Source organism: Necator americanus, chromosome I, assembly GCF_031761385.1.
Source record: "Necator americanus strain Aroian chromosome I, whole genome shotgun sequence".
Taxonomy (NCBI): domain Eukaryota; kingdom Metazoa; phylum Nematoda; class Chromadorea; order Rhabditida; family Ancylostomatidae; genus Necator; species Necator americanus.
The window spans coordinates 21,927,723-21,942,549 of NC_087371.1; the positions used below are offsets into that span (position 1 = coordinate 21,927,723).

Consider the following 14,827-nt stretch of genomic DNA (forward strand, 5'->3'; position numbering starts at 1 on the left):
TCACTCCTGTACATAGTTAGCAGGGAAGAGCGCAATCTTGTCTCCTAGTTTTCCTTGCCACCAACCGGAATCATCTGAAACAAACATGAACAGATATGGTATGGTATTCTGATCCAGAGAATTTAGCATGGTAATGGGTACGCACGTTTCTGCATTAGTTCAATCTCGTCACCGGCTGAGAAAGATAGTTCATCCGTATCCTGCGCATCGTAATCGTATAAAGCTTTGACAATGGGGTACAGCCGTGGTTTAGCCGGTGGTTTAGGCTTATTAGGTCGAGGAGCGGGTCGAACGTCAGCCTGAAAATTAACGTTAGGCGTCCAGTACACGGTCATTCTATAAGAAGTGATCTTAGAACCCTTTTTTTGTGGAACCCGAAGAAGAAGCCAACACAGTTGCAACAAAACATAAAAATTGCGAAGTTTTATGGAAACTAAGGTGAATTAAGGAAATACTTCCGATCAGTAAGAATTCTTGTTCCTGAAACTCCAGATGCACACAATAGTAAACATAAAGCGAAAAAATAAAAGAAAGCTATAACAGCGATTAAGTTCGCTAGAAAATACTTATTCATACTCGGACTTAATTTGTCGAACATCCGTGTGTTCAGTGAACGTCATACCCTCATAGGTTCGATTTCTCGAATAACGTGAATGTGAAAGATATTAGTAGGCCATTCTAACGCTTCGAAGAATTCAAGCATGCAAAAGGTCGAAAATATTCTATCATTTTTTCGAATACCAATGTATACTACGAACGCACGTAAGTCATCATATGGTGTTTAGTAGCAGGAGATGAAATAAATGGACGAGATGTCACTAAAACACGTATAATAATATTTTCCTTTACTTTATGAATCACTTACTGCTCGTGGTTCAGCACGACCTTGAACTAAAGCTGTTGGTACTCCGCCATACCGGGTGGGATTATCTAAAAATATCCCGAGTGATACCAGCTTATGGAGAATTGGCTTCACTATTCTTACTTGCTGAACTGACGCTTGTTGTCGTGGACTGATTCCAGGACGAATTCGACGACGATTTCTCACCGGTTGAGATCTGACTGACACCGCTTTGACCTGAAGGTCGTCTGTCCACGATCGATGTGGGAAGCTGAAATTATAAGAAGTTGCAGAAAGTTGGTTTTAAGCTTGTACGGATTTCATTGAGGATAAGTGGATCTAGTGATCATTGGAAGGGACGATAACTTTGGTTCACCTCGTTTGTCATTCCGTGGTTGTTGCTCAACTCCTGTCCACCATGCAGAGGAGGGGCAGGTCGATGAGGCGTTTTCCGCGTTGAAGTCCTCAGTTTATCCACTCTTCGCTGATAGCCCGTTGTAGGACGGGCCATTGCTGGTCCTAAATGGTACACCATCACATCACAAGTTAAACCAACATTCACCAAGTAGGATACGCCTGAAATGCGATCTAAAATCTCACTCTCGTGACCTCTCTGTTGTCCTTGGAGTCACCCGACAAAACTCATCATTTTCATTGACCAAGGGAGAATTACATAAATCTACTGGACTCTTTGGACTCCAGTAGCGGAAGCTTTATTTGATGAGCAAAAGAGGTGCAATACAGTGAGCAGAACTACGTAATCACTCAATTTCCACAACACTTATATTCGGTGTCTTCATTTGTTCAACCAGGCAATGCGCCACCGATTGGAACAGATCAAGGAGAAAAAAAAGCATGCGTGAAGCGGAAAAGAAGATTCCGCTGCGGCAAAAGTGTCGTGGACACCCGAATGAACGCATCTAACTACGAATGTAATTTGCGATTTAATTCCTACTCAGATGTTACTCACGTGTAGTGTTTGGAAGACCTTGTCCAATAGTGACATGAAGCACTTTTCCGTTCGGTTTAAGCTCAGCTCGTTGGCCGACGCCGGCTAGGTGGAAGGTGATTTGTCGTGTACCGCCTCCAAACCTTGTTTTCTTCAGTGTTATCGTGTGCGTTTGGAGGAACTCCAGCTGTAGGATCCCACCACGGGTTCGTTCTTTGAAGTGTTTGCTGCAATACAGGAGCAGAACTAGGCCCTCTGATCGATAGAATTCGTCCCAACTTCTAACCTACCTTAGTGCTGTGATCAGTTCGGTTTTGAAAGGAGTCTCCAGCAGGGAGCTATAGTTCTCGCGAACGTTTATCACAAGGAAGTCATCTTGATAGGGAGATAGCCCCACGGAAAGAATATGGGCGATGTCAATTTGCCTGGAATTTCACAGTCATTTCAGGACAGGATGGAACATCAGGGACACGACCTTAGGAGCTAAGCAGCCACTTTGCGGTTTTCACCAACGGTAAATGATTCCGCTTGTATCGGGCGCAAAAAAAAAAACCCATAACCACTCCAATGATTTAGCAGTTTCCACTACGACAAAAATGAAGCATTCGATGACACTCACACATACGGCTTTGTTAATCCACAAAAAATATGGAAGAATTTTTTCTAACCCTCAGAAAAGGGGAAAGTCGCTCCTATTACCCTCATTTACGGAACCACTGTCGCACGTACCTTTTGATCACTTCGACCAATTGGCCCTTGTTGACCTTCTCTTTGGATTTTTCTCGGCCAATCAGAGTGAGGTGTTTGGCTGTTAGAAGGAGATCGAGTTTAGACGGCTAGAACAGAAAATGTACAAGATTTGCTTTAGAAGCACATAGCATTCATTGCTGTCCCATCACCTTAAATCGCCGGTCGTATTTGGTTACCGTATGAGCAAAATCCACGCGCTCCCGTTTCCCAACAAGACTCTGAATATACATGCGGTTAGGAGGACATGCCTCGCTGAATTACGAATTCGATACATCGACCATATGAAAAAATCGCCATACTTGTAAAACTGGATGGTATTCTAGACCGATATAGTCGCCAACAAAGTTCCGGTTCAACGAATATCGTCGTCGTTCTTTTTTGCCGAAGAATAAATCTGAAGCTTGTTCCTGAAAATATAACGTGAACATATTAAGAAGTGGATAAGGATCAGGGAGTATATCATCCGTATCAATTGCAAAAGATTTCTAATGCACAACCAGTAATCATTATCTTCGCAGTTGTAAGTGGCGACGATAAGACAGGCACTCCGGTATGTTTTTCTGAGGATGACTAAAGGGTGATTAAATTAGTTCACATATATTCGTGATATTTCCCCGCTTTTCCAAATGCACAAGAACTGAGAGATCATATTTTGAACAACCGTGTGAAAATTGTTGGCGCTGCTTGTGTCCAACCGAGTGGGTGCAACGTCGCAGCGCACCCTCTTCATCGACTTGACACACACTCCCTCTTCTCTCTGCTCCCCCCTAATCGAAGTTGCATCGCAGTAATTCTGTCGATTAAACACATTCGGTGCCGACTATAAGACTAATTTTTTTTGTCTCTACCGCCTTTAACATGTTCTCAGAGCTAAAATACCACATTTAGTATTTATAAGTTAATAGTTCCGGCATCGGTCAACTACTAACTAATGAATTGCCGTCTACTCAAAAATGATCTATCTAAACAAAAAAAAGATGTTTGAAAAGAAAAAGGAAAGAGATGAAGAAGACACTAACTTTCTGCTTAGTATGATGCTTCCTAGCGTTAAATTGTCGCCAGGCCTTCTGGATCTTTCGCGCAAATCCATCGTACTTCTTCTCGCGGACCTCTTCCAATAAGAACAACTAAAATGGAAACTACAGTAGGGTTATCCAGAAAAAGAAATGAAACAAATAAAAATATAAATGCGCTGCAATGTAGCAGCGCTATGGAATTGACTTTTGTAAAAAAAAAGACATTGTTTTGCACTGTTCCATTCAAGGAGAAAATTTGACCTCTTAAGCTCTACATGACTATAGTTAGTGTTTTTGTATGTAGACGGTTCAATGCATTGATTGACAGGTTGATCGCTTAAAGGCAGCATACCACGAATCTGACGTGGTGAAGAAATCCGTGGAAAAGCGAGAAAATCTAAAGTTAGGGTTGTAGATTGCGGTATTAGAGCCGGTCCCGCTCATCTTTCCCTGCTCATCGTGGCGTGGAAGGCTAAGTCTTTTAAAACGGTCAATTCTCAACTGCAATGCACCACCCTTGTGCACGCGCCACAGCCAAGTACGATCGGTCGAAGATTAATCATGTTTTCGCGCCAACCTATTCAAGTAAAATCAATGAATAGGTTGCTGAAGGGACTAAAAAACATACATAGAGGAGCGTTCTAACGTGCCTCGTAATAATCAAAGTGGTTCCCACGCCGCTTCTTACGACGATCAGTGAGAAATGAGCAGAACCACCACTGATCCCGCAATCTACAAACCCATCTGCAGCTTTTCCCGCGGAATCCCTGACCACGTCAGATTCGTGGTATGTTGCCTATAAAGACAACTACGCAAGAATTAACGCAATGAGCCATCTCAGTAAGAGAGACGAAGCATGAAAAATGTCTAATAGACTCAATACTAGGCTGGCCTTGCACCATTTTTGACTTCCTTCACGTCTATATGACGGAACGACAGAAAAAAAAGAAAGCCTGTTCCAAAAACCTCTCGCATAAAACTGTGTTAATGAAATTCAAGAAAAGGATGCACTTACCGACTCTGGATTTTTAATGAAAATCTTGCTTGTCCCCATCTGAAATTGGTCCGGATCCATGTTCACGCTTCGACAAATGATCTAAAAAGCTCTATTCAGCATGAGTGGTGCTTCCCGTAAAATTCCATTTGATTCGTCGATAAAGGAAACCCGTAGAAGGTGAGCCACAATTATCGGAATGATTCAATCTACCTATGTAGTGTTATTTAACTACAATTCGAAGTAGCATGAACACGAAATAAGAGGAGGACCAATCAACATCTATTTCAGCTTTGGATTAGCAAGAAGCCTTCTGAGTACAGTGTCAGCTACAGAAACGGAGATAGCGAAATAATTACGATGAAAGTGTTCGAGTTAGATCTTGCACTTATCGGAAATGAAGGGTTTATCTTCCATAAAATGTTTGGTACCGTATTTTGCAATATCGAAGAAAATGTGGGGGGAAGGGGTGGGAGCACTAGGTCTTAAGGCCCCAATTTATTTAGTTATTCACATCCAGAAATAAAGACACCTCTGAGTGCACAAAATCTACCCACAAATTCTACAGAATTTATTAATGTATTTGAACAAACCTGACAACCCTGCCGTGGGTCTCCTCTGTAGCTAGGCCAGGTCTCCTGTGTGAGTATCGCGTACCTCCACAGAAATTTCTCAAACGATCGACGGTATGCGAACCCTGCACGTCTGACACGTATGTTCTCCCGTAATCCAAGATATTCCACTTGATGTCGAACCCTGAAGGTTCGTACAAATGTTCGCACAATGGCGAAGAAAAGAAACGCAATTCGGCTATTTAGCAACGGTTGTGAATTTCAACAAATACCTCTGGTCGTCCCAATCTCCGGGTTTTTTCGTCTCATTTGGTTTGATACATCGAACGTAGTGCGGTGTACATTTCATAAGAGACTCAACAAGAGCATTCGCTTGATTCTTAACGGAAAGGCGTTAGAAAACTAGAAGCACTTAAAAGCATGGATGTTTTGGCTACGTCAAAAAAGTTGGCAAACTATGAGAAAAGAGAAGGTTCTGACCATGACAGTACTTACTCGAATTTTCGTGGATGCTGTCGTCGGCCGTTTTCCAGTTGTGGCATTTGCGTTCTCCGGAAAAAGTGAGCGGAGAAATGCGCTGAAATGAGGCACCTACTTGTCGGGAACTTCATTGGAAGTCAAGTTAGACATACTAATATGGTGCTACTCAATCCTACTTCGAAATCTTCAATTTCTCTAAAACTAGGAACAGAACTAAGATGTACCCTAATACTGAAGAGAAAACTAACTTAGAGCTTTGCTGCATTAGAAGGATGAGATCTGGATAAAGCACATCACGATTACGGTCGCAAAAACCATCAACATCATAGACCACCTGAAGAAGGGGGTAAAAACAAACTTCCGCAAGGTAAACCAAACTTTCCAAGTGAATACGACAACATATTAGCTTACGTTGGAGTGAAATTCCACTTTTAGTCGAAGAAAAACTGGCGAAAGAAATTATAGAAAGCAAACTGTTAAGTTTCTCTCACAACGCTAGGGAATGAAAAGGTCCTAAGAGGAAAAACAACTTACATCGCCAGCATAGTGTTTCACAAGAAAACACTGAGCACCAGGCTGATAGTGCGGATGTTGCGAGAAGGTCTTGTTCAGATGGCTCAGCAACTGGGCATCTACTCCTTCGGACTGTCCATGATTCTGCGCGCAAACGTCGTCCAAAATGCACATTATTCCTGAAATTCTCCGCAAATAGGTGAAATGTGTTGATCAAACTTAAATTCATTTTGGAAACCGCCAGGCTACCTGGAGGCCGTTTCGCTTCGATTAAATCGCAGACGACTTTGTTGTTGAAGTAATCGATCTCTTGCCATCGAATCTGCTCACGGACGTATTCTTCCTGTTCCGCTTTTAGTGTCAACTCAATGAAAATCTGCTGTAGTTTCTCATTGACGAAGTTTATGCTGAACATCTGCATTTACGGTGCGTACTCAGCGCAAATACAGGAGTGGGAACATACCAGAACTGCTCAAACCCATTGTGATCGAATATCTCGAACCCGTAAATGTCAAGAATCCCGATCGAAAGACCCGTATCGACACCATCGGCGACTTGTATCGCTCTATTCACCGAATCCACTAGAATTCAGGAGATAATGGAAGCGATGAGGTGCCGTTTTTCTTATTGAGACTCTAACCTAGATAGTCGAACACTCGAGCGTGAATCGCTTTTGTCCACGCATCCCTTGTGTAGTTCGCCTGCTCAACATTCAATGTCACATCGATCGTCTCAGTTTTATTGCCCCACCTAAAGTAAAACATCAGGAAGTAAAATTCAAGGGTCATAAAAAAAAGTCTTGAAAGAAAGAAAGCTCAACAAAAACTACTGAAGAATAAATGGAGACGAATTGGTTGAGTTTACTAAGCAGAAATTCACTTCAAATAAAAGAAAATTGTAGAACTTGAACATTGAAATAATTCCCCTCGCAGCAGACGTCAAATGTGTTCAACCGTTGAGCAATGAGGATTTGAATGAGGTAAGGCAGAGGAAGAAGAGTGTATGGGTGTATGTGGGGCAGAGAAGAAATGCGGATTATGGCAGACGCGTCGCGCACGCCAGTTTGAACACATTTTGCGTTGACTATAGCCGACACACTCTCTGTTAATTGACCATACGGGAGAGGTCGGGTACAAAAACGCACCTGCTTTCCATCTTACGCGCTGTGAGCTTCTGTTGAATGGCCTCTGGCGGAAGTCCAAGCAAGAAAGCAGGGAATTGCAACACTAAAACAACACTGTGAGTCTTTGAATTCCAAAGTTTGTGTTTAGAATTTCAGCTATTTTTGAGACTTTCGGTGACGCATTCTCTAGTCTCAAAACATGCGAATGTGCACATGCATGAAATGCCGTACGAGATACGAAGAACAACGAGTGGTATAGTTTTTAATAAAGCGCCTGTCCGAACCGCATTTGTGGCTCTCTCTTCAAACAACTTTTTCCGAGGGAGTTAGTTTTTTTTGTTACAAATGCTTCATTAAACACAGATCTGGCTAATCTGTTGCAAAGAGAACTCCAGAACCGATTCTTCGCTGTAGCAAACAAATTCCTTACTGTCTACATTGTCGACGGCAGCAAAGTTGTTCTCTTCCATAAAAGAAATATTTCCGATATGGAGAACGGCAGAAACGAGTTTCAGGATTTCAAGCTGTGTTTCGTCGTTGATTCCCACCACGTTCATCGCATGCTGGAACGATCCATATTAAAATGTTCCAAGAGAAACTTTACCCTTAGATTCCAACGAAACTTCTACACCTTTTTTTGATGGAAAACTTGTATGTTGAAAGTTTAGAAACAGTTATTCTGAGAAGAGATACATCTTTTCCAGAATAAGTGAGACGTAATTCAGAAGGAATCTTTCCATCTACTGAGGAGGGAGTCCAAGTAAGCTCAACATCGTTCAAAGCTCGATCTGTGAGCATCAACGTAGGAGCTCTAGAGCTGCTACGAGTTAGTACTGGTAACTTAGGAAGTCCTAACCTGAAGTATCTTTCAGAGCACTTCGGGTTAGGACTGCGTCACATCCGTTTGGAGTTCTGGAATTGTCTTGAACTTTCAAAAAAATGTATGAGTTTCTGATCGATGTTGAGCTACAGACGCCTTGAAAGATCGCCTCGCATTTTGTCGCCTACATTTTCCATCCAATAAAGCAGAAATACACGTTCTTTCTTTGCAGCACTCTTTGGATTGACTATTATTATTCCGCAGGATTATTTGAACGAGTTGTGTCAAAAAATGGAAAAAGTAGACGACAATGGTTTCATTTCCATTGTATTTATCCACTTACGGACAAGTAAATTGAATACGGCTCAGGTGCAGCCTATAGAGTGGGTGGGGAAGCGCTGCGTGTACAGTAATGGATCGCGGGTATCCGCAACTGCAGCCGAATACAGTAATAAATGGCACCACATTGTACGCAGCTGTTTATGCGACGCTGCGATACAAATCAGAACGATTCGGGTGGACCATAGATCTGTGTTTTATTCCTTTAATGAATATTAGAACTCACAAGTGTACTCTGGAATTCCTTAGCGTCGTCCGTATCTGCAGCTTTGTAGACGCCGCTGTGGTTCAGGTAGTTATAGTAATCTAGTGCTCCAATTCCAAGAGTTGCTGCAAGAAAAAAACTTCTTGAACGGCTGAGCGCCTCTTCAGTGTGGATGCTTCATCAAAACAGCCATGTTATGTGAAACGCACAACTCACATCGTATATTCTTCCCAGCTCCTGCGCATAGTTGATAGAAAATGTGGAAATTACGATCACCGCGGTTCTGTTGTACGACTCTTGACTTCTCCAGGAGGAAATTAGTCACCTGTGAAAAAAGATTAGGACAGATGAACGCATACAATTAAACAATTTCGGCGTCTTCGGCCATTTTCAGATATTTCCCAGTGTAAACTCTCACTTTGCCTCCAATCGGCTCGCCTCCTCGGCCGAAACTGATCTGCACGTATTTCCCAAATCGAGACGAATTCCAGTTCCGCACAGTGGCACTATTCCCAAACGCCTCCAGAAGGGGATTCGATTGTAGAATGACGTCTTTGACGTGCTGAATTTTTATATTATGGTCAATTCATGCCTTCTTTTTTTTCGTTTTCGAATCAAATCTAGATGGTTATATTAACTGTAGTGAATGTACTTTTGTTGACCATTCCACTCAAACAGATCGTTCGGGGAACTTTCGATGTCTGATTTTCTTCTCCCTAGCAGCTCGTTTGCAAATACCACAGTGAAAACGCAAAACACAACCTACTAAAAAAATACGAAGTATACTGAGCATCTGAGGAATCAGTTTACACAGTGAAGCAACTCTTTACACCTAGACGTGTGAAAACATTTATGAGAATTTCGCCAATCCCATTAGTGTAAATAGTTCAGAAGATGCGTCAGATGCATTGATTTGTTGGGCATTTTTCATGTTTTCGATGTCGTAAGAATCACCACTTTGAGCACACTTTTTGGAATGAACCCAAACGTCGAAAATCTCTCTGTACGCTACGTTTATCAGCAGCTTCTTTCTGTGTTTTGAAAGAGAAGGTATAGTTCGAACCACCTGATGGATTTTTAGAGATTTTTTTAGAAATAAATTATGCGAACCGAACGAACCTGCACTTTTGGCCCCCCTCCTGAGATGCGCGAGATGTAGCTCATGATGTATTTAGCGGCTACAGTTTTACCGGCACCACTTTCACCACTAATGATTACACATTGTGATTCGTTGTCGATGAGCATGTTTCTGAATTTAAGGATGATCACATAGAACGGAGTAATCCACTCTGCAAAAACCAACAAAATGTATTTTTGAGCGCAGTTACCCACTTTATTGGATAAAAAAAAAACGGAGTGGAACAAAGAGGAAGATAAAAGGGATATATAGAAGAAATTATTGCAGAGTCAATTCTTTGAGCTGCAATGTCTTCTAAGGCTGAGCATATATAGTCAGAGCCAAGTGCGTTGCACCAGGTGAGCGCGACGCATGCCGCAACGCGCGCTGCCGTCATCCGGTTGGAAATATCTAGCGTTCGCAGTAGAAACGCTGTACCTGTACATGTTATCGGCCAGTGCATAGATATGTGGTGGGTTCTCGTACTGCGCAGCTCCCTGATACTGATCCATGTCCTTTTCGGTAAAGTACGGCATTTGTTTGAATGGATTCACAGAGATTAGCACTGGACCAATGTATGTCTGCAAATTACTAATTTTATTGAGGAAATCACAAGATGAGCCCCACTGATAGTAAAAAATTAGACATAGGCGGATTGGTAAAAAAAAAGAAATTGTAGTGTAGAAAAGATTGTCGTTTACCAGGATGACCTACGCTATGAACATAATGTGCTTGAGAGTGGGAGTTAACTGTCTGATGGTCTAAGAGGAGTTAGAATGAGCATAGTATTCCAGATGCAAACAACTATTCAAATGAATAGAATTCTAAGTAACACACCTCAAAAATGAAGCTAAAGGAGAGTTTTTACAGATAGAAATTTGAAAGCAGCAATAACTAACATTTTTCCGTTCGCTGTCGAACATTTGGCTTATGGAGAGATCAATTATGTAGCAAAGTAGATCTTTGCAGTGATTTCGAAAGCTAGCATTCCGAGCATTTTTGAAGTGTATGCAGACTGAATCGTGGTCACTTCTCTTTCGAAAACTTCCACGTTTTCCGCTGCCTTGGTTCGTAGCACAAACTTCGGGGTTCTAGCCTTTGAACAACACAAGCTATGGCCTGTGTTGTTCAAAGGCGATTTCTTTTTTGTCCACAGATTTATTCTGAATTATTGGGGAATTTGTGGAGAATCCACGGCTTATCCGAAGGATTTCACTTAGAATGGTAGAACCAATGAAAAAGACTAATCTCCTGTTAGGCAACTGCCAATCTTGACTGCTGCTCAAACAATCAGTCGGAAAAGTTCCAGTTAGTTCTTTGTAGCGAAAAGCTCAGTAAAAGTGGTCAGAGACCGTAAAAATGAGGAACGAACTCACAAAGATACTATTGCCGTGCAGTCGCTTCTTGAGATTGTCAGCGATGGCCTGCTCGGTGAGTTTGCTGAGCAGCACCATGTCTTCGACGCCAACATGCTGTACGTTCACGTTCGACTGCCAGTGGAACGCCTGAATTAATAAGTTGTGCGTTTTGTTTCAAAACCTCATCTTTCTGTGAAACTCTTAATAGGAAAATGCCTTCGTGAGCACTGCGATGGCTGCCACTAATAATTCTTAAGAAGACTCAAGAGCCAGTGTCTAGTGAGCCCCGGCGAATAAATCGGCCTGTGTTGGATTCAGTGCTATCCAGTAAAAGTTCATGTGAAATAATCCTGAGCTATGTACTTTTGAATCCAAACCGTTCTAATGCGAGTCGGGAGTTATTTGTTTATAAAACGAACCGTATGCCCTGGCAAATCAGATGGTCGCAATTATGCAGCGGAGTCAAAGAGGAGCTGGTAATTCCCATAATGTAGAAATCATCCCAAGATTGGCCGTTTTTAAACGCGAAAAGCTCATCAAACGAAAACTGCTCTCCGTTTACCCCGGAAACCTCAGTGAGCATTGGCGTGGTCCACCTAACGCTAAAATCGGTCCTGTGAAGAATATGCGGTATCTGTACTGCTTACGATGGATCTGCGACAGATGTCTGCGCTGTGGGAGCGTCCCGCAGCTTCAACTGCTGTGAGCTCGCTGCTAGCAATGCCACAATGTTTCGCTTGCAGATCAAAATCATTTCGTCGGATTGTACGCAGCCCATTACGTAATATTGCACATTAAACCAAGACGTTTCGATTTGATTGTAGAATCGAAAGAATAGTCGGATTTTAATCTGATAATATCTAGTACAAAATACAAAAACTGGGACGGTCGAAGAAACCTTACATCTTCGCGCGGGGGTCCCGTAAGGACACAAAAACAAACATATAATAAGGCAAAAAGCATAAGATAATGTGAAATTCTCGAATATTTATTATGATCTTTCCCAGATCAACTGTAAACTCCCCAGCCTTTCGCGTTTTTCTGGAAACAGGAACTGACGCAGAGATGTGATGACAACGAAAAACCATCGAAGAAATAACCAATCCTAGAGACAGGTCCCCACTAAGGGGTTTCTGGGCCCCATATGCCTCAACTTTCTTCGCACTAGGAGAACAGCTTTGATCTCGAAGCATCTTGTTCAAAGTCAGTCTATTTCAAATGAAAAATTATGTTTAATGATTTGAAAGCAAAATTTGCGACTTCCTGTGGAATAATCCCATAAAATTTCGGAAGGATTCCGTTTTAGGTCTGTTGTTGATTTCGTCTCTAATTTTCTTCTCTATACATATATACGCGTATCTTGGGTAAGGTACAATTACTGTTATCCGTACCGAGGACCTATTATCGTCCGGAGAAATTTCTTTGGTCTGTAAGTTTCAGAGAAAGAAAGAAAACTGCCTCCAAGGAAAGAAAAGTGAATTGTTAATAGTTTTGAATTGAATAAATCCCCATAATTGAGCTAAATCTTCACCATCCTTCATCTGGACTGGTTTCAGTGGAAGATCAACGTAACCAGTCGAACAAATTGAGAACCAATCCTAAACCAACAGTTGATTGACGTTGAAATTCAGCGGTGGAAAGAAAAAGCGAGGCTATTTGAACGATGTGACGAAGATTTTGCAGTTCGTAATACTATATAAGCCATGGATGGAAATAGAGAGGTAAAAAGAGAAGAAATACAAAGAGACAAGAATTCCAGGATTTGATGAAAAGAGGAGCGATTTCTGAGACGGCCGATGAACAACTTCATGCGACTGCCTAATAACATCGGGTGCGATTGAAAAAGAAATACACAAAGTTCTGTGGAAACGCTCGAAAGCTGGATATGTACTTAGTTTCCACATCGTCCAGTTTAATTGTAGAAGAAGATGTAAGAATAAGTAGCAAAACACGATTCGAAACTACTCTACGTAGCCGAAAGCGGCTTAGGACACTTCAAAAACTAGTATTTACTACTTGTAGAGAAAACAGAGCACCACAAGACGAACAACATCGCATGAATATAGATCCACAAAAAAGAGAAGGGATGGATTTGCTGGGGAATGACAGGCTCAACGAGAAACCTGAGAAGGGAGTTCTTAGTTTTTGTCAGGGTTTTTCTGATAAAGCCAATGCATATATCCAGGAAATTGTAGACCCCTCTCCGTCCCGTTTGCGCAAAAAAAAAAACACAAAAAAAGAAATGTGTAGTGGATTTGGTGGGACCAACAGAAAAATAAATATGATGTAATTTTCACGAAATAATAGTATTGGCAGATATAATGAAAAAAACAACATTGCATTTCTTGTGTACAAAATTACAATGTGGAAGCATAAAATACATACATATCCATAGAAAATAAGGAGAGGAATAAAACCGTGATGATTTTTGTAGTGAACAGTGCAATAAAGAATGAGACGTTCAGAAAAAAAGTATAGGAAAAGACTCAGGAAATTCGGTGGAAATGAAATTCCTATTCTGATATGACCTACACAAAGAATCACCGCAAATTTATTTTCCAGACATTTTACCATGGAAATGATTTATGCAGAATTGCTTTGATCAAAATGCTGCTTAGGATAACAAAATAAGATTTTTGATTTATTTTGCATGTTATGCGAAATAAAAAGTAAAATAATGGCTTGCCGCCTATTTATTAAGTTTTCGTTTTAGTTTGGGTAAGAAGATACACTCAAGACCAATTTCGAACAGCTTTTTGCGCTGTATGCCGTTTCTGGAGATGAATTTTAAAAGGAAATTGCAAAAAATTTTAAAGAGGACTCTGTATTTTCGAAAGCAGCTCAATGAGAACCTTCAAGGTTTTTCAAGGTAGTATTTCCTTTTTTCTTTTTAAATAGTCATCGCTTAGAGAATTTTAAAAAAGCGACTGCGGCATCAGCGAACATACCGCCTTTATGACGAAGTTTGTGCGCACTATTGTAGAACTAAACAGGCAGAAAAAAAAGAAGGGAAGAACAGTAATATTCGGATACATAAATATAATATATAAATAAAAATATGATATATATTATTATCTTTAAAAAAAGTAGAAGTTCAAAAAGAAAGCGTGTCGCGAAGCCGACGATCTTGGGATCTCTGTGGGTGTAAATTACAATTATGGGCATAATCCCACTCAGCTGCACCTAATCGTCCTGAAGAACAGCCTGGGAAGCGGCGTTTGTTCGTATGTGGTATGTAAAAATGCTCCACCCTCGTGCACGCGCCGCATCCACCAGCGAGCGGCCGGAGACCAATGAGGTCTCCTCGGCGACATATTCAAGTGAAACCAATGAATATTTAGACTGCTGAGCGAACCGAACCGGTAGAAAGGTATCGCGTCCAGACCTCTGCAGAAGCTAAGGTAGTTCACACAGAACGATCAATTGGAATTAAGCAGGGCGACACTCCCTACCGTAATCCAATTAATCTACATCCCGAACCTCATATTTGTCCACAGAGGTACCAACATCGTCAGTTTCGTGATACACTGCCAATGGTTGCAATGTTTTTCAATGTTGTTTGGTTTTCAAAATTAAATGATTATAAAGGATAAAGAATGCAGTTTTCGGCGTCAATCAATCCGCTTGGGATCCGCCCCCACGTTCTCTTCAATTCAGAATCGTTTGAAGTTTACGAACGTGTAACTGGCCTATACAATGACTTGCGGGGGCTAGCCAATGTGTCAGGTCAGTGTTTTTATCCTCCCAAAC

At 41.5% G+C, this 14,827-nt stretch overlaps 1 protein-coding gene across 3 annotated transcripts in view; it reads right to left on the reverse strand.

The window, feature by feature from the left end:
• The window catches only part of RB195_006476 (uncharacterized protein), a gene marked incomplete at both ends in the record, with an annotated part of 26,874 nt that continues 12,047 nt past the window's right edge, over positions 1–14,827 (reverse strand). Inside the window, 29 exons of one of the 3 annotated variants that reach the window (XM_064179575.1) lie at positions 1–74; positions 146–299; positions 866–930; positions 986–1,112; positions 1,218–1,360; positions 1,812–2,017; positions 2,081–2,215; positions 2,520–2,626; positions 2,690–2,758; positions 2,840–2,947; positions 3,560–3,667; positions 4,572–4,652; positions 5,144–5,306; positions 5,395–5,501; positions 5,618–5,699; positions 5,851–5,936; positions 6,137–6,294; positions 6,365–6,522; positions 6,579–6,696; positions 6,756–6,865; positions 7,260–7,341; positions 7,669–7,801; positions 8,624–8,727; positions 8,819–8,927; positions 9,021–9,164; positions 9,722–9,851; positions 10,158–10,300; positions 11,096–11,224; positions 12,609–12,611. In XM_064179575.1, coding sequence (XP_064036518.1) covers positions 1–74; positions 146–299; positions 866–930; positions 986–1,112; positions 1,218–1,360; positions 1,812–2,017; positions 2,081–2,215; positions 2,520–2,626; positions 2,690–2,758; positions 2,840–2,947; positions 3,560–3,667; positions 4,572–4,652; positions 5,144–5,306; positions 5,395–5,501; positions 5,618–5,699; positions 5,851–5,936; positions 6,137–6,294; positions 6,365–6,522; positions 6,579–6,696; positions 6,756–6,865; positions 7,260–7,341; positions 7,669–7,801; positions 8,624–8,727; positions 8,819–8,927; positions 9,021–9,164; positions 9,722–9,851; positions 10,158–10,300; positions 11,096–11,224; positions 12,609–12,611 — 3,336 coding nt within the window. Of the gene's footprint in view, positions 75–145; positions 300–865; positions 931–985; positions 1,113–1,217; positions 1,361–1,811; positions 2,018–2,080; positions 2,216–2,519; positions 2,627–2,689; positions 2,759–2,839; positions 2,948–3,559; positions 3,668–4,571; positions 4,653–5,143; positions 5,307–5,394; positions 5,502–5,617; positions 5,700–5,850; positions 5,937–6,136; positions 6,295–6,364; positions 6,523–6,578; positions 6,697–6,755; positions 6,866–7,259; positions 7,342–7,668; positions 7,802–8,623; positions 8,728–8,818; positions 8,928–9,020; positions 9,165–9,240; positions 9,268–9,364; positions 9,368–9,721; positions 9,852–10,157; positions 10,301–11,095; positions 11,225–12,608; positions 12,612–14,827 lie in introns of those variants that run through there. The other 2 variants (XM_064179573.1, XM_064179574.1) reach the window with 2 other exon arrangements.